The 20,524-nt window shown below is 40.5% G+C and overlaps 1 protein-coding gene across 3 annotated transcripts in view; it reads left to right on the top strand.

Annotated features, from left to right (window-relative positions):
* The window catches only part of LOC121947357 (neuron navigator 1-like), a 113,931-nt gene that overhangs the window by 35,202 nt on the left and 58,205 nt on the right, over positions 1–20,524 (top strand). For all 3 annotated transcript variants that reach the window (XM_042492373.1, XM_042492372.1, XM_042492370.1), the window contains exons 6-7: positions 7,545–7,647; positions 9,210–9,536. In XM_042492373.1, coding sequence (XP_042348307.1) covers positions 7,545–7,647; positions 9,210–9,536 — 430 coding nt within the window. The remainder of the gene's footprint in view (positions 1–7,544; positions 7,648–9,209; positions 9,537–20,524) is intronic.

The raw sequence follows: 20,524 nt of genomic DNA, 5'->3' as shown, positions 1-20,524 counted from the left end.
TTTGGACTGCTGTTTAAATAAAAAAAAAAGACATTTGAAGTTGTCACCTTGAGCTTTTTCACCTTTTTCTGAGATTTTATTGACCAAGTAATTGGTTAACCAAGAAAATGAATCATTTTTGCTTACTTGCTGTCATCAGTTCTACAGTTCTCACCCATCACCTTATTAACAGAGCAGGCACTCTACACAGAGAGCAGACTGTCTGTCTGGCATGTGATCACGGAGCTGCAGCTGCTCGCTTTAAGCACATTGTAAAATACAGTTCCACAGGAAACAACTCTCTTGAACAAAAATACACCCAAACATTGCCACACATTATGGTCTGCATTGGCTCGTTGCTGGGTTTAGTTGGCATGTGTGTCAGTGTGTGGCTGTGTGGCTGTGTGTCTGCATGAATGTGTGTGCGTCTCAGTCCATATTTAGATTGGTTCTGATTAAGATTCAAGTTTTCAAACGTACACAGGAAGCACAGGAGATGCTGCTGAGAGCTCGGGACAGTTGACATTGCAACAAACACGCGTACATCCGTCAAACTGTTTTTTCCTCCAGGTGATGGTTTTTTGACAGCCTCATCTGCATGCCATGTGTGTTTATGTGAGATGTGTGTGTTTTAAGATCGTGCCTCTCTTTATCTCTTTACTCTCAAAGCACCTCACACGCATTTTAATCTCCTCCAGTGTAGCTTGGCACAGAGGAATACTCATTCCTCTTTATGTTTTGAAGCCTAATCAGCGGGACTGGAGGTGATGTGTTCTTTTGGTGTTACCTTGGTGAGATCTCGACCTTCTTTTCTGAGAAAGTAAACTTCTCTCAAGTCATTCAAAGATTCCTCATCTTCCCCTCTAAGCTGATAGCACTCTGACTATGAGCAGATAGGACTGTGGTTAAAGAGGTATGGAGAGTGTGTTAATGTGTGTGCATGTTCGCGCTTGGGTCAATGCTCAGAGTCATGTTTTGTGATCTGGGCTGAAAGGATAGGAGACAGTTTGGCAACCAAAGTTTGGTGGTTTTAACTCTGTGCTCAGTGTTACACAGTTGATCCTGGATCTATTGGTTCCGTCTGTTCACATGTGTTTCTGAGGCAATCAGCATGTTGCTCATCCTCTTTCCAACTTTAAACGGATTTCAACACGATTAGCTGCCCCAAACCACCATTCACTATCCTCAGTATCTTCTCATGTGAGCATTCTTTGCATTTTACCCAACAGCCGTTTAAATTTAGTGCACACAGATGCAGTTTTGTGCTCAGACATGCTCATTAACTATTCATGTCACATTACAGATTGTGATCTTCAAGGGTCTAATATCCTGTTGCGACATCCCGGTGAAGCAGATGAACTTTAGTGCACGTGTTTGGGCGTGTGTGTGTGTGTGTGTGTGCACAAGTGCATGGATGAACATTTTCGTGCATTAGCGTGTGTTTGTCCGCTCAGTCCAGATGTGCAGGAATGGCTCTATGTTGTAATGCTTCCTGTTTTGCAAACTGTCTGAGGTCAGCAGATGGCTGAGATGCTACTCTGAGTGGAGGCTGAGAAAGAGAAAGAAAACATATTTTACTGAACGGTCATGTCAAACAAAATCCAAAATAATGAGCCATTTTTGTAGCTTAGCTGGTTCATATACACATTGTGACAGGTGTATATCTGGGTCATCGCGTGTTCTACCTTGCCTCAACATGCCCTAAAGAAATATGCAGCCTGAAGTAAAAACTTGGACAATAACAAAAGCCACAAAGGTTTTAATAACATCCTGTTTGTGTGATTCTCGCGTGTCAGGAATTCCGTAAAAATACTTAGGAATCGTATCACTATTGTACAGACTTCAACACATCGCTGCAGGTACAGACCTTTTTTGATGCAGGAGCAGGGATGCTCGACCACACATCTATCATGCGTTAAGGGTACTGTAGCCTGAGGAGTGTTACGGTGACACTAACATATGTGCACGCACGATGACAGGACAGAGACAAATGAACTCCGGAGGGAAGGAAGGAAAGAATAGAAACAGGAGCCATTACTCAAACCTACATTCATATTCTGCAAAACTGCACCAATGACGCACACTCATTTGCGGACAGATGCATGAACACGCATTTACAGTCACTGCACAAAAACAAACCGTCAAAGAAGAATGTGATGTTACCACACAAACACATACACACACAATGTCAGACTACTCCTGCAAGGACAGAGCCATTAGTGTGTCTTTTGGGAGATTTTTTTTCTCTATCTAATGGAGAGGAGAGTTAAGTCACCCAAGAGAGGAAACCAAGTGGACAGCAGTTTCACCCTCTTACTTTTTCGTTCACTCTGCCATCAGACATCCACATCATGAAACATGCTGTTTCTGCTTTCTCTAGTGTTAAGGGATACAGCTTCCAATATCAAATCCCATGAAAAGTAGTGCCTGATATAGCTTATTTGTCTGTGCCACAGATGTCCATTGTTGTCCAAAGACTATTAAAAACACATAGATGAGTCACACTGTTGCGCTGGGTGACATGTCCCTTTATTTTGGGTAAACACGGGCACTGTAGTTTTCTTCAGTCAAAACTACATACACAGTCCTGATAAAAATACTCACTCACGCACTAAATGAGTATTTAGGTAATATTTGACCTCCAAAATTATTTATGAAGAAAATGGTTTTGTTTCCAAAAACAGAGATAATTCTTTATGAATTGAAGCTATCTGTTAGATTGTTTGTGTCATGATGTAATTTTTGCGTTTAAATGGTTACTTTGGGTTCACCAAAGTCACTCGTAACACACTGATTGAGGCATGGGCAGAGTAGATGCTTCCTGGTTCAGTGAAGTAAAATTACTGTTTTTGTCAATGGAGTCTGACTTTGAAGAGAGCATGGGTAAGTTTTGTTTTTTGTTAAGTTTCCTGTTGGAAAGAGCTGTCTGTTTGGGAAGTAGTAATATGCAACTTGATAAATGAGACTTGGATTATACTGCTCGAGTTGTGTGAGAGTTTGTAAACAGATGTTTTGATAAAGTTTTACTGTAGTTAAACACAGTTGCCCATGACTTTAATTTATCAAGAATGTTCTCAATTTTTAGATTCTTCATTCACGGTGACAACATGAAAGAAAATTAAGGTACATAAAATGGCTGTTTTGAGGATGTAAATATTACTTTAATCCTCAGCTAAAATTAGTCCACAACCAACCCATTTACTTTGACTAATTTTTAAAGCTTTACATCTTAACTAAGAGCAACTGGGCTTAACCCTGAGAGCCACAGACGGGGCGAGGAAATAAGAAAGTATTGAGAGCCAGACTAATGCATTGCTGGTTATCTTTTCATGGGATTCACATGAGACAGTTATGAGTAATATCAAAAGCATTTCGAGATTTGCTTTTGTACTGCAATTTGATCATCAGTCTTGAGCAACATGTGAACATCTGACTAAGCTTCGCTGTCTTTAGGAATTAAAAAGCAAGCTCCTTAACGTTGCTGCTAATTTAAAGGGCAGAAATTCTGTGTAATGGGCTTGTGACTTGACCACACGCACATTATGAGAGAAAAATTCTACATTTGTCTTCTTTGCCATTGTACATTTATGCTGTCTTGCCTTCTGTGCTCTTGTTGTGAAGTAGGCAGAATATGTCAAGATAAAATGCAGCTTTTTGTTCATCCTCTACACTTCTACCTCCTGTGTAATTCTCTTGCTTCTTTAAAGTCTTTCTGTCTGTTTGTTTTGTCTGACAGCAGGCTTGCATTAGGATTCAGAGGTTGTCCTGCACATGCAGTGAATGCACGCACTTACAATAACACTCACTCTAACTTGCTGACTCTCATTTCAAAGAGTCTGAGTGGGCCATTACGAAAGGCTCCTCAGCCAGTTTCACAGCCTCTTCAGAGCTGGAGTGTGTGTTCACAAGTATATCGAGACGAGGCAGGTGGAACGCACCCGTCCCAACACACACACACACACACGCACGCACGCGCACGCGCGCGCGCACACACACACACACACACACTCTGTTTAAACCAGATCAGTGTAATTCATCTGCACCCCTGGGGAGCTGCCAGAACTGACAGGGATATTTGCATCCCTAATTCCCCCATCGCCACCACCACACCCCCTCCCCATGCCAGCTGGGACCACCAGGGCCAGGGCAGAGGCGGGACAGGAAGTCTTTTACAGACACGCACACACATATACACACAAGCACATGCGCAATCAGGCAGGCCGTATCTAATCAATTTGACGCCGATGTTAAACAAAGCTCACGTTTAGGGTAATTAAAATCGGCCACTTAAAGCGTGCCTGTGCGCTGAGTGTGTGTCAGACTTTGTCTGTATTTGCATGTTTAAGGGGTTCTTTGTTCCCACTTAAGCTTAGTATGAACAGATTACTAAAATGTAGCATTTTAAAGCTGAAATACGGCTTTTTGTATCTTGAATGTCCGTATGCTGCATCAGTACCTTTCATGTAGAGCAGAGCAAAGTAGTTCTATTTACATATAAATTTATTCTTATTCTTACTCTAAATATCTTCATAGTGTGTGTACGAATGTGTCTTTTTGTGTGTGTGTGAGTGGCAGAAGGTTGGATCACAATGACTTCATCTCTCCACTAAGCTGCCTGTCCCCAGGGCGGCCTAATCAATTGTCCAGTAGGCCATTCTCTTTTGGACAAATCAATCCAGCTTTATAAATTGGGTCTGTTGTAGGTGTTTCTCAGTTTGTTGGTGGATACGTGCATGTGAGAAGGCTCACAGTGTATGCCTATGTGTGTGTATGTGAGCACAGTGTTTAGTCTGCAGCTGTTGTTGAGATTGACACCTCTGGCAGCTCATGATTTGCCCTCCTCACTCATTAGAAAGGTCTCTCCCCCCTTACCTCCTCACTTGCCAGCTGGACTGATTCATAGGAGGGGCGGTGTGAATGGGGTAAGTGTGGGTGGAGTTGAATGTTTTTAGTGACATATGTGATAGGAGAGTTCTTGCGTATATAGAGTGTGTTGTTCAGAAGGCCCAGTATATAATTTAGTTAAAATATTAACAAGACAAAGACTACAGCGATGTTAGTGTCTCTGTGAGGAATACAGGGCTTTGAGCCCAATGCTAATGCAGCATGCAAACATGCTCTCACAATGACAATGCTAACATGGTGATGTGTGTTTGCCTGTGTGTGATTGAACGTGTTTCCTATAGCATATTAGCATGCTAACATTGACTAATGAGAACAAAACACAAAGTGCAGCCAGATAAGGTTTTGTTTTTTTCCCCACCAACTAGCTCTTGGTATTTGGTCATAAACCAAAGTATTGGACAATTTTGAATTTTGACCTGATGGTGGCAAAAGAGGGAAAATTTAGGGGTCACCCACATTTTTAGTTCATCCTTAGGGGGACATGTACATGTAAACCAATTTTCAGATGTAGAAATCAATCCAGACATTGAGATATGTCACTCAAAACCACAATGAACCTCATGGACCTCACTAGAGGAACAGTCAGGTGATAGCCGACATCATAAGAACTCATTGGATCATGAATGTCACTGAGATATTTCAGACAAGACCAAAAGTGATGGACTAAAGTGGTTGACCACAACAGTTGGACTTTGTTTACTGTCAGTTTATGTACAAAGTTGCAAAAAAATCTTGCAAATTGTAAAGAAAAAATTCCGGGTGTGGAAACATGAAATCCAGGTGAAAATAAACAATATATAAACTCAAAAATGATTAACTCTACATATGTTATTTATATATATGCAAGAACAACGTTGTAACACTATCATGGTGGTTGTAAAAATACAGTTTATTTTTCTATTTTTGTCTTAGCCCTTTCCTTCTCAATTATAGCAAATCTCTTCGCTATGCTCATCTGGCCAGTTCTAATGGTCTATTGAGCTGAACCTCAGGGGTGAACAGGCTGTCCCATATCTTACCACTATAACTCTTTCATCACCATCCCCCCATCACATCACACATAAATACCCAGAGTAGGAGAAAGAGCAAAGGTCAAGGTCATGTGATGCAGTTTAGGTGTCCTGATTAATTTACAGTCTGTGTGAGATTATATGTGATAGTTCATATGTGTGTGTAGATTTTGCCTGGTTTTCAACCATAAGTTAGACCATTCACTTGGTATGAGCTCGCTGCCCAGAAAATACAAACCAAATTAGGAGCCCAACCCAATATCAAATGCTCAGATTGACATGTTTTGATATAAAAACTGTAAACTGAAACATGTTTTGTTTCCCGAGCATGAATACAGGGTGTCTGTATCACTAAGTGGTTGAACCACTTTGGTTCTTATATTGCATCCAATTTTCCAATCCCCGGGGGAAGTTCTCTCGCTCTCTCTCTGTCTCTCTCTCTCTCTCTCTCACACACACACACACACACACACACACACACACACACACACACACACCACACACACATACAAACACAGATACAAAAAGCAGTCTGGCTGAATGTCCCAGCATGAATCCATATAGCCCAATCTGAGCAGATTACAGCATACTGGAAAAGGGTGAGACAAATGCCAATGTGCTCCCTAGTGTGAAAAGCTTTTGGTTTATTCTGAGAGCGGGGGGCAAAGGGGCACAGTGCAACGAGCGGGCACTAAGGCTGACAGAGTATGGTTGGACCGGAGGGAAAAAGTAGACAGATGGCAGGTGATGTGACTGTGCACTGGCTGGATGCTGTTGGAGTGTGACCTGTCTGGTCTTAAAGGTCTCCTCTGTTGTTTTTTTCTTTCTGACTGCCATCATATTTAATTTAGTTTGCTCCACTGCCATCTGGAAAAACAACTGTGCTTACGCTGCCACTGTTACCTCTATCATGTCTTTCCTCCTGTGGCTCTCTGGCTTCATCATCTTTGCCTGCTATGTGCTATGCTATGTGATGGTATTTTCTGAATTTACCAGACTGCTCTAGCTGTTTGATTGCCCTCTTAGTCATTATATCCACATGACGGATGATTATTTGTCAAAAATGTCATTATTTCAATTTTTTTTTAAAAGCACCAATATTCAACCCTACAATATTGGCAGACTATTGATATATTTATGTGTGTTAGGATGGGTGAGCTCCATCTGCCTCATATATTTGTTCTAATAATTTTGTGATTTTTGATTTTCTCTATATTGACCACCCCCTCTTAGCTGTACTATTACGACTCACAATTAAGTTGTACTTAATCATGTGCTCATTGCAGTATACTAAGTACACTTAAATTAAGTCCACTTAACATTACACAGTAGATTTATTCTTTAGCCTTTGTTTAGATAATTAGGTGTTATCCTAGATTTTGGTCACTGGGGTTGGGGACTGAACTGTTATGGTTATTTGTCTGCATATTTTTGAGCATAGCCAGTGGAGGAAACATCCATTGTCATCATTTATAAACAATATTTGATCATATTTCATAGTGTATTTCTTACTGTTAACTCCATGTCATTTCTAAGTATATATTTTTGTAACTATTTGTACAGGCAGTGTTTTTCATCCACCCTTTGATGCAACATGGCATTACATGTCTGAAAATATCCCTTTCTGTTTGTGTGCATGCAACCCTGCAGACCCAGAGTCCCAGAGGAAGAGGACCGTGCAAAATGTTCTGGACCTTCGACAGAACCTAGAGGAGACCATGACCAGCCTGAGAGGGGTGCAGCTGAGCCACAGGGTTAGCCAGACACACACACACACACACACACACACACACACACACACACACACACACACACACACACAAACAGTATAGTAAAGTACTGCATAGTATGATTTGATAAAAACAAAAAAGAAGAGACAAACAAGTGCAAGCAGTTGAGATGGGCAGATCCTTATTGACATTGCTAACAGTGTGTTGGGGTGTGGTGGTTAACTGCCTGTGGGCTCAGATCAATATCAGTATTCCTGATAAACCAGCCACCATTAGTCTGTCATTTTCCGCCTGCTCTGCTCTCTCTCTGCGATGGTTAATACCGAACTGAAGTGGGATTAGCTCAAAGCTGACTTCAAAGCCGACCCTGCCAATGCACACTCACGACTCGTCTTCGTACAGACAACAAGACATGCAATAATGCTGTGATTAAGTGTATGTGAGCGTTCGTGTGTCCTCTCCCTCCCTCTGCTTCCTGTCTTTCATTGACTGATTCAGCGCCTCTTCCGATTTTGTCCTTGAGAGCTTCCCCTCTGTCTGCCTGTCCGTGTGTCTCCTGCCATGTATCCTCCCTCTGTCCCTCAGTGGGAGCTCCCTACACGAAGAGCAAATCAGCAGATGGTTCCCTGCTGGAATACATTTCCTTCGCCATTCATACTTTTATCGTACTGTAATAACCTTGAATCACTCCCTGCTGTCCCTGAAGACATATTCTGCTTTGAGGCCTGCAGCCTGTTGGTGGAAGTTTCCTGTGCAAACAAGATGTCATATTTCCTGTGAAAAGCGAGTGTTTAGATTTTAAGATTTGAATGAATTAAACGAATGGATTGGTGAGCAAGCGAATTGTTTTGTCTACACATACTTTGCCTGATATCTACTTCATGCATAACAAGCAGAAAGCCTATGAAAAATCCATTTTAGCAAGATGGGGAGCATCCTCACTCTCATCCTCTTTCCACGTCTATCCTGCCTGTTTTTATGTTAGTGGTTCAGCGTGTCATCCGAAAACGTCTCCATTGACGGTTTTTGTGGGGATGATTCTGTTTCCTGCAGACAAGATAATTTTAATGTAGCGTACTGTCACACATCTTGAGAGCCAGGAACTTTTAATATGCTAATGCTCATCACCCTAAGCACTAAGCAGTGATGTGCTGCTTTAGCACGAGGGATACATGATACTGTGATGTTAGTGATGCTGGTGTTTGAAGACTCACACAAATATACATTGCTAATGCATTGGTACAAATATACAAATATATACTGTCTAATGTTACTTATGCTGGTATTCTCTGCCAGCCTCACCTGATTTTAACATCCTGCTCTTGTCCAATAAATTGATATCCGGTTTGCCCTTACCCTGATTCCATGTGAGCACATTATAATCCCTCAGCCTGAGGTCTTTGAGACACAGAAGAAGATGCAGGGTGGGGACAGAAGGAAAGGTGATTCAATGGAAAAAAGGAGGAAATGGAAGAAAGACATTCACTTTCTGTTGGTTTAAACTGTGCCTAGCCTTTTCAGCCTTTTAGAGGAGCACATTACTGTGAATATTTCTTAAGAAACTTGCTTTTTTTCCATTCCATAGCTGTGTGGAGGGCTCTGTGTGCTACGACAGCGATGAAGCTGCTGCGTTCTCAATTTCCAGCCTATCGAATCGCTCCTCTCCGTTGTCATGGCGCCAGGGTCAAGCCAGCCCCCGTCTGCAGGCTGGTGAAGCTCCGTCCACAGGTAACACCCAGTCAGACATCCCCCTTCGGATCAGCCACACTGCTCGTATCCAACTCATCGAGGCGCTGGACGACTCGGATCCGTCCCTCCTGAAGGGAGATTACCTCAGCAACAGCGACCTCGGCAGTAAGAGCCCAATCGAGGATGATGACGATGATGATGATATTGATGATCTGGGTAATGGGTAAGTTTTCTACTCTACTATTTAAAAGTTTATTTTTACACCTGCTTCATTAACCTAAGTAGTGCAAAGAATATTTTTTGCCTCATGTCACTGCAGCCTGCAGGAACTAGGACAGTGGTGTCTCATTAATGATCTTAGCATTGTTTATGAGGTGAATCCTGCCACCTACCAACTGTTACAACACCACAGCTGCAGTCAGGCCTGTATTTAGTGGTTTACCAGCACAACAAAGCCTTGATCAGACCCTCAGTGATGCATCACAAGCCCCCCTCTTGGTGTCTGCCTTGACACTGGCAGCTGTAGCCCCCCTGGTGCAGCTGGCTCTGCCATAGTCAGAAAACAGCCCTCTGGCAGAGTCCAGGAATGATGTCACAATCATCGAGCCCTCTTGCAGAGATCATCCTGTCAAATTCAGCTGCGAGCCCGACGGCTTCGCCAGCAGGCTTCCATGTGGAGGACCCCTCGCAGCGTTGGCTCACGAGAGCCCCCTGGCAGAGATAGAATGCAGATGTCTTTGGAAAACTGGTTACTCTTTCTGCCTTGCCAATGTGAGACCAGTCAGAGCTGTCGAGGTCAGAATGAGTTGTGTTTTAAAGCAGCCATGGATTCTTTGGATCAAAAGGTTTAATGCTGAGATCACATTGGAAAAACAGCGTGAACTATTTCAGCTTTGGCATGCTTGCTGTGTTGTGTAGTGGTTGCTACCCAGGTGGTGTATTTCTTTGAAACTTCATTCTTTTCTACCATTGGACATCTTTTAAAGGAGCAGCGTGTAAGATTTAGGGAGATTTTGTGGTGATGAGTGGTGAGGACTGCAGATTCCAACTAGCTGAAACTTTTGCTGAAGAGAATATCTTCAGTTTTCATCGTTCAGGTTTTTACTTACAACTGAATCATCTGCAGAGGTCTCTTCCTCTCCAAAACACTATAAAAACACTGAATAAAGCACTTTCACATTTTAAAAAATCTGGCTTTAACTACAAGTCGACATGAAATTGCAAAAAGCAAGTGGCTCTATCTACAGTCAGTGTTATGTTTGTCTGGTCTGGGCTACTGTAGAAACATGACGGTGCAACATGGCAACAAGGACTCGCTCCTTATCTAAATATAAACAGCTAATTTTACTATTTTCAGACGATTATACACTAAAGAAAACATACTGATTATGTTGCTGCCAATATTTCCCCCTCAACCCTACACAATGGACCTTTAAGGTATTGTTTTTCGACATCACCAGTTTGTTCAGTTCACACACACAGCTGGCTGTCTCCATGAGGCTATGGCAGCAAAGACTGAGCACTTAGAGAAAGGGGTCTATAACCTTCATTTGTTATCTACTTCAAAATAGGCTAGAGAGGACTATTCCAATCATGTTAATGAGAATGTGTTTGGGTGTTTGTCTGTGTTTGTGTGATGTGCCCTTTAAAACATTGTTTTTCTTTGACAGCTGTATCAGAGGGACAGGTCACAAGTTGTACCTCCTGTTAGGGTTCAAATTGTTATTTATTTCCCTGAGTCTCTGTCGGTCTGTCACAGTAAGATGACACACCACCTTGTGACTTGATGACCAATCGAGAAGAATTACATTAAGTAATTTTCACATGGATACACAAATAGAGGAAATTAGGTTTAGAGGGATTATTGAAGAATGACTTATTTGTGTTCCCTGGACTTCCTTGGTTAGTTTTGGAGAACTTGCATGAGGAGGTATGACACATCTTTAACTTAGTGCACACACAGAATCATGTTTCACTGCCCAACTTTAAGCACAGTGAAGAAAAACACATTATCTCATTGTAAAGTAGGATTCTGGCTGTGTGTGTGTGTGTATATGTGTGTGTCTGTGTGTCTATGTGTATGTGACTGCATGTTTGTGTGTGTGTAAAGCTGCAGAGCTCGTCCAACCAACCAAACTAAAAAAAAATTCCTCTGCTGTTTGCCACAGCTTGACATCTCCATGGTAACCACAAAAATGCACCCCAAATCACCAGGAAATCAATTGCAACACAGTTCAGGGCCCTATAGCGTTATTGTGTATCTGGTCAGGGCCTGCAATTAGTGGTTTTGCAGGTTTATACTCTGCTTTGGGTGAGGAGGCAAAACAAAAGGCAACATTTGTTGGTAGGGCAAAGGAGAAAGATTGAGAAAGAGAAAAGACAGATAAAAACAAAAGACATTCAGACAAAGAAAATGGGAAGCCAGTTTTTTTTGTTTTGTTTTTGTCTTTCTGCTACAGAGCAAATGTTGTATCATGATCTGTATTTTTGAAAATGCAGTATGTGATGGTTCAGGTAATAGTGGAAATATTGTGAACATTTCTCAAGTAATTCAAAACAATATTCCTTTAACAAATCCTTTCTTTGCATTGTTGTTAAGATGTAGTCATCATCAACTAATCTGTTGGAGTATTTATCCAATAAAACTAATCATTTATTGTTTGTAATGCCCAAAGATAGTGAAATATGCCCCTCACAAATTTCCTGAGCCCAGAGTAACATCTCCAAGTTGTTTTTTTGTCTATAGACATCACAAGACTGAAAAATATTCAATTTACAGAGACAGAAAACAGAGAAAAGCAGAAGTACACAATGTCCATTTTCTGTCTCTTATCATCTCTTTATTAAGCTCTCATATCAGCATTTATTGAATCATTTCCTGGTTATTTTGAGTCTGCACTCTGTGCTGTGGTGCCTGCTACAACTTTAACCTGATATAACTTTATCACTAGAGGGCAGGCTTGTGATACTATTCTGTCTTTCCCTGCTACTCTCGACCCAGTCTACTTGAACTACCCTCATGCTGGATAACTCTCCCATATCTCATAATTTATTACAAATACTCATCCATTATACATAGAGGCACTGCCCTTGTCAAACAGAGGTCACTCTACATTACCATATCCCATCCCAGCATATATAATACATAGGATTTCCCCACATAAATAATGTATCACATACACACACATGTTCTTTGTTTGGGTTCTGTAGTACTCATCTCTTTGTTATGTTAAACTGTGGGGAAACAGCATTTTAAACCATTACAGTTTGGTCATAAACATATGGATGAGTAGGATTTGACTCACCATGGTTCTCACTGTGACTCACTTGAGTTATACTGTATAGACATGACTCACATTCCCATACAAAGGTAAGTTTACCGTGACTTTGCCATGACCTGCCTGACACAAAGACCCTACTCACACACACACACACACACACACACACTGAGTCAGGACCCTTTAACTCAGTTATCCATTTCCTGTGCTTTTCTGGCCCGGGCCTCTTCTTGTCTGACGAGTACCGCTTACATGTGGAACCGGACCCCTCCCAGTATGCCCCCACAGTCTCACTTGTACACGTCATTCTCACTGGGAAATAGCGAGAAGGAGGGACGAGGTCATTGTCCTGAGCGTGAAACTGAGATGAGTGTGACTATGACAGTTGTAGAGGTTAGGATTTAAACTTGCATTAATCAGTATTTTTTTTACATGAGCAATGACGGTAATGTTTGATGATAAAGAGGTTGCTGGTAGTAATAAAGCAACCACTATGGTGAGACTGGACTGCACTATTTATTGCCCTTGATGCAGTTCAGTGTCGCCTCTGTCATCAGCCCCGATTTCAGCAGCAGCAGGAAAACATCCTTTGATAATGCTCATTGCTCAGCACCTCTGTTTTGCAGAGAGTTAAGGTTCTATCAGTATATTTATATATATATAAATTTTAACAATATTTTTAAGTTTTTTTTTTTAAAGGAAATTAATGAAATCCTGTGATATATGCCTGCTGCATGTATGTTTCAAAAGTTTTCTCACACCCCTTAAACTCTAAAAGGCCTTGCGTCCCTCATGATGCTATGGTGAACCAAAGTGGGGCTGGAACCTCCAGGTTCAGAGTCAGTGTGGAGGTACATGTGAACATCTTTGAGTGTAGACTTGATCTGCACATTAACCCTTTGACACCTAATGGACATCAGTTTTCTTGTGCTGCATTTGGATACCTTTCACAAGCATTTAAACCCTGAGAAAACTGGTTTGATTTCCTTCAAAAACATGGGAAACTTGACAAGAAATGTCCCTCAAAAATTAGTAAAAGTTGACATGGATACAAAATTAGCTGTGGAGTTTATAAGATATTATCCAAAAATGAGAGGAAAATGTCCAGACAATTATATTTAGAATTCTCTGAATAATATATTTAAAATAATTTTCCAGAAAATAAGAGAAAAAATGCAAAAAAATATAAATAAATATTTAAAAAATAAAATTATTATTATAATTATTTGCATGCTCTTGGTGTCTTTTTGGCATTTTACTTTATTTTACTTAAAAAATATATATATTTTCTTTTAACTTTTTACCAATTTCTTGCTAATTTTTGGGCCATTTCATGTTTAGGTGCTTGATACCCTCTTCCCATATTTTTGAAAGAAATCAAGCTGATTTGCTCAGCTTTCAAAAGGTTTAAGAAAAAGATGTATTGATCCAACATCCTATTCAGGAATTTCCTCTGTATTCTCTCTTAGAGTCTGGGTGCACACTGCCACAAAAGATCCTCTAGCAGAGCATTATTAAATAAATTCCTCTTCAGAGCACTTTGGTTCCATTACCCATCTTGGCATTATCCCAGCCATTTATATTAACAAATACAAAATCTTTCACGTTTGTTTCATGGATGTAGTGCCTTGTTTGCACTGTTGCTGTGACCTTTATTGGTAACCTGTAGGAATTACAGCTGTACCACCTCGTCTGCGTCACAGCCTGTGATGGCACAAAGCATAAAGTCCCATTTTCATAAAAGAGACAATCCATTATCAGCAGTCCATTATCTAGAGAAAATAACACCACAAAGCACAACAGGAAAAATCCTTTGCTTTGGCTTTAGCTTGTTTCTCAACACTTATCAGTCTTTGTAGCACTGTTGAATATGTGAGAGTACAGGGGCAGGAATTTTGGGGCATCTTGACACATGGACAAAAATATTTTGGTCAGAATAGGAGATTAATGGTTTTGTGTGTGTGTGTGTGATTTCATGGAAACCTGCATAAAGTAGAAAGTCTACATAAATTCCCTGTCTGAGCCTCATCTGGGCTTGAAAGATGGTATTGATTACCATTGTTGTCGTTCAAGTGGTGATAATGGGCTCAACATGCACACACAAACGAGCAGTCACTTGGATGAGCGTGTGTCATTTTCTGCCCTGCTGGGCACAGACGTTTTTGTTCCTGGATGGAGGAGCTCCCATCCTCGGCGACCTCCCATTAGTAAACATGCAGTCTCCATGGTTACTCTGCGAGACAAGCTGGTTCACTGCACTAAACGTCTGAATTATGAAAACATTTGTTTGGAGCAGGATACACACACACACAGATACACACACACAGCTTCACACAGTGTGTATGTGTCACATACACACTCCCTGAAGCTTTCTGGTCTAAGTGGTTTGCTTTAGTGCTGTCTGCTTTCTAGAAAAGCAGAAGTGAGCTGTTTTTTTAGTGTCAGTCCAGCTGAGGACAGGGAACTGAAAACAAAAGAGGAACACTTTAATAGAGAAGTTTACTGTTTTGAACACAAGAGCTGAATAAGCTTTGATGTCATAACTGGTTACTTTACCCTCACGCCTGCCATTAAATGTGGTTCTGTTCTAACAATTGAGGTCATTATCTGATCGCTATCTGACCGTACTGATTGTTTAACACTTCTAATTAGGTGTAACTCTTGGACCTTTTCATTGCCACTAAACCTTCAACTCCAGTGGGACAGGGTGGCAACTGACACACACACAAATGTGTGTATGTGTGTGTTTGGGTGTGGAAAGTGAAAGTGTTATTTCTCTTGGGTCGAGCTCAATTAATCCAGCTGTACTCTGACCCCATCTACTGGCCAAAAAGTGGAACCTCACACACAAACACACACACACACACACACACACACACACACACACACACACACACACACACACACACACACACACACACACACACACACACACACACACACACACACACACACACACACAGACCCTAATGCAGCCTGACACATTAGATTAATGAATTCCTTTTCCCACATCTGGATCTGATTTACTTTACAGGTGATGGATAAGCTCTCTCTTCTTTCTCTCTCTCTCTCTCTCTCTCACACACCACACACACACACACACACGTCTTCTTGATGTGATCCTCAGTAGACACACCCAGGGCTTCCCTCTTGCTGAAAGCCAGATCTTTACACTGTGACTCATACTGCGGTCTAGTTACAGACCCCCTCCCAGAAAAACACATGCATGTCACACGCATAGCACTTTCCCCCTACCGAGACGCAGTCACAACATGGGCTGAGATCAGAAGGGGCTCGTGTCAAATATTGTGGAGGAGAAGAAGAGAAAACAACAGGCTTTTTCCTGTTTGACTGCGAGATACAGACAGAAAGACACTCATATAGTTTTCTCCCATTTTTCCTTGATTCAGCAATTAATGCACATGTCGACAATGTAGACATACTAAAAAATTCAAAGGCAACAAGATGTTATTGATTAACAAAACATAAGGACACAGATAAGTAACAGGGACTTCATAATTTGACTTAAAATAATAATTTAATTGAAAAAAGGAGGGGGGGAAATAATATATATATAAATTTGTATGCATTTATGGCAGCTTTGCAGGAGTTATTGTTTTATAATTTACAGTTCATATAATTTAGTGCATAGTTTTTGTTTCATTTATATGTGCTGTGTTCCCTTAAAGCAATGTAAACACCTCTAATGTGCGGCAGAGTTTAAAAGTGAAATCTGTCCACTAACAAAGAATATGACTTTGGAGTGACTTTTAAGACTGATTTCAGGATTAGTTTTACATGAAACTGTGGTGAAATTGAGACGTGTAAGATGACTTTAATTCATCTTTCCACTGCATCTTATATTGAAGGGAATATCTATTGTAAATATTTAATAAAATTCTTGCTAATGTTGGTAGTATCTCTGAAACCTGTATATGAAGCTCATTGGGTAACCTACATCTCATCTAAGTCACATTTACCTTCATGGGGATGTTGCACTCTAAAATAGGCTTTAAAGTAAATGTCAAGTCTGCATTCGCTTATGTCAAAGGTATGTAACAATGCAGATTTTTTTAGATTAGTCTAGATTGTATTACTGAGTAACAATATCAAGATCTGAAAATTTCCAGGAGTTTTATATCATACAGAAATTAATTATCATCTAAAAAGTAAAAAAAAATACATTTAAAAAAAATCTTAAATTCTCCCTGATGCATTGGAAAATGTTCAGCAGTGTCATTAACCACAGTATAATTTGTGGTTAAGGAACTAAAAACAGACCAAAATACTAGTATGGTCCTTAAATGTTAATGTCTTAATTCCTTGTTTTGCTAAAATCACTTCACTGATTTCACAAAAGTGAAGATTAAAATTTCTGCATTGAGATTTCCTTTGTCTCTCTGACATTGTGTGTTGGAGACAATGCGATTCACATGAAAAGTTGATGAAAGACTGAGTGAGGTGGGGCTCAGGAGGTTGACGGGGCATGTGTTGTTCTTGTCATCCACTACCTGCTCCTCTCTGGGCCTCTCTGGCTCTGCGGTGTTCCTCTGGCTCTATCTGCTCAGTGCAGCGTGTAATCGATTACTTTTCCTGTCATTATGGGGGGAACTTGACTGAGTGGAGGAGTGCGCTCTTTCTTTGTTCCAGCACGTGTGGGCAGAGCACTAGAGAGAACACCCATGGAGAACACACACAAACACACACGCAGCATTTCTTAATTAATAGGAGTCATTCGCCATGATGATCACATGAGTATATATGAACAAAGTCAAATGGAGATTACTTTGATATTCTGCATTGTAGTCTACATGGAGTTTGAGGGGCATTTTAAAGCTTATTTTGAGTTAACAAAGCATGAACGCCCTACTTACACTGGAGGATAATTACATTCAATGCATATCTAGTGGCTGAGTTTGTATTTTTATATAATTTTTATCTTCTTATCGTCAGTCCAGTCAACAGAATGAAACGTCTTGCTGTGTTTGTACAGACAAAAGCAGGGATTTTTAAACAAGGGTTCAGGACATGTCCAGCTTATTTTGTTGTGACAAAAGAAGGTGTTTTTTAGGGAAGGTCTTGGACATGCCCACCTCTAGCATTGTTTGTTGCAGCAGTAGCGGGTGTTTTTTAGATAAAGTTTGGGACATATCCAGCCATTTTGCTAGCAACAAAAGCTGGTAATGTGACCAACATGATATTTAAACCTAACCATAGATCTGTCACAGCATAAATGTAGAAATTGAAAACATAAATTTTCAGTCAATCCAATACATATTAAATGTACAAATGCAACAGCCATGGTTTGCAGAAATGTACTATGCCAGCATTTATTCTGGCGATTGGGTTGCTGTTTTTCTCAGAGATGATGTAATCGGCTCCAGCTGTAACAGCAGGACGACCCCGCTGACAAACAATAATGACATTAATCTGTTTGTGTGCTAAAGTGACACAAATACACACGCACACACACACACTCATATACACATATAGAGACATACACACACACATTAAAAGATTTAACAGGGAGTAACATATGGGGCTGCAGAGGGATTTGCAGTCCTAGAAAACCCCCTGACACCTACTTTTTCAGTGACAACAATGTCCTTATGTACCTTTTTTTTTTTTAATACTATTTTATCTGCTCGGGCTGTTTGAGCCACATGGTTTTATTATTAACCTTCTTAATTCACTATTGTCTCACTACATAGTTTACTTTAAGTCCAAACAAGCAAGGCACAAAAAGGGAATGAGACTGTCTCCTCATTGTCAATCCATCCATGGCGACTTTCTCTGTTGCTAAAGAAAATATTTGCTGTACTTGTTTTTGTCACTCTCTTTTTCTGTCTGTGTCTCCCTCTGTCTGTCCACACAGACACAGACACAGACACAGACACAGACACAGACACAGGCACACACTAGCGTTAATGTCCAAGTTTACAGTCAATTGTTACAGGAATGCCTCCTATCACTCTGCGTGGATATGTTTAGTTTGACTACGGGCCATTTCATTATTGTGAAACATACTGGCGTTGAGCAACAAACACATGTTCTGGATCAGAGCTCGGAAACTACTCTTACATCCCTCTGACCAGTTTTCCCACATTCTGCTTTTGGAATGAAAGAAAATAATTTTTGTTCTCTCTGCTTTTTTGCTGTCTAACAACAGCGAATCAGGGCCACTATATGAAAAATTATGGAGCCAGATGAAGCTGCTAATTCTGTACATGATCTGGGTAAACCACAGAACTTTCACCACTGTCTGGTTTGGTTTGAAATAGTTCCAAAATGAAAGTGGCAGCTGGACATCCTTCCTTGCTGTCCTATCAGTGTGAAAATATGACTTTAACACAAACGGGCCTTTTTAGCTATCCTGCTAAAGTTTTTGTACACAGTGCACATTCAGTGGCTGAATGCTAAAAATTGCAAATAATAAGTCAACTATTTGTAAAAATAATAATTCTGGGTGCCCAGTAGCTCTCCTGGTAGAGCGGGCACCCTGTGTACAAAGGCTGTGTCCTTTCTGCAGGTTGTGGGTTTGACTCCAACCCACAGCCCTTTGCTGCATGTCATCCCCTCTCTCTTCCCCTTTCATGCTATACCCATCTTATCATTTAAAGGCAAAAAGTAGAGAAATAAATAAATTGATTAATTAATAAATACATTAATAAATTAATAATAACCATAATAATAATACTTTGAGTCACACAGAACACAAACCCAGGTCTCCTGAAAATGAAGTGAAAGTCTTGTGCTTGACCCATTTTTTCACCACAATTTTCTAAATTTTTTACAGAATTTGTGAGCTTTTTCTCAGTTATTTACCACCTTAATCTTCTTTATGGTAAAATTCTTCATAGCCATCATAGTCTTCTCCTAGAACTTCTACAGCATATTTCCAGTCTTTCCAGTGCTAATATTCTTTCCTCCTTGAAGGCCATGTCATTAAACTTAAACCAACCAAACGCCTAAACCACTGTCACAGCTACTGCTGCCTAGATGCCCCCCTAACCCCATGCCCCCTGAGGCCTGGTAAATCTCTATGGAGACGCTACGGCATAATCCTTGCTAATCCCTGGCTTCCTCTTATGGCAGGGTTGAAAAAGAATAAGAGTACTCTGGGACTTGGTCAGCAGTCTGCAAAGACAAGGGGGCTTGGATAGGGGGGTTATAGTGGCCATGTGCATATGGAGGACCCCCACGTAGTTCAGAGGGATATGTTACCATGTCAACAATATGAGCGTGCAAAGGAAATAAACCTTCTTAATTTACAGAGGTTAAAATGTCACGACTTCTGCCCGATGACCGATTTAAGTCATTTCCTTTTAGGAAAGAGAGCGATCTCACTCTTCCTGCAGACATTTACTGAAGTCACTTTATTTTCTTTTCTTATGATATAATCACACCTGACTCATAGAGGACATGAAAAGGAGGAAATGACCTAAAAATAACAATTGATGGTGACATGATGCTGAATCAACAACTATAGATATAAACCATATAGACTGACATGATTCAGTCAACAAACCTTTGCTTTTAAGACTTTGGAAGAAAAGGAAGACTTAACATTCATTGAATTACTGAAGTACGAAGACAGTTAAACCACTAAATCTAAATATTAAATTCCACTAACTTTTTTCCAATCTATTCGTAAAAATCCTAAAAAGGTGTCACAGCAAAACAAAAGTAATGAAGCTGTAGGAAGTGGGCCCAGAGTTAGCACAGCGTGGCTCTAAGCATGGCTGGCTAACTACTTTCGTTGAGACCAAAACATGAAAAACAACTATTGGATGGATTTAGAAGCGACACAGTACTTTGGTAACTTTTGAAATGAAATTCCCATCAGCTTCATCGTACCTTGTTTTTAGTGCTTATTAGCTAATGTTAGCATGCTCGCCAAGAAGCAAAATGGAAACTGTTAGCATTGCCAGTA

The sequence above is a fragment of the Plectropomus leopardus genome, chromosome 8, assembly GCF_008729295.1.
Source record: "Plectropomus leopardus isolate mb chromosome 8, YSFRI_Pleo_2.0, whole genome shotgun sequence".
In the NCBI taxonomy this organism is placed as follows: domain Eukaryota; kingdom Metazoa; phylum Chordata; class Actinopteri; order Perciformes; family Serranidae; genus Plectropomus; species Plectropomus leopardus.
This window is presented reverse-complemented; position numbering and strand designations above follow the sequence as displayed.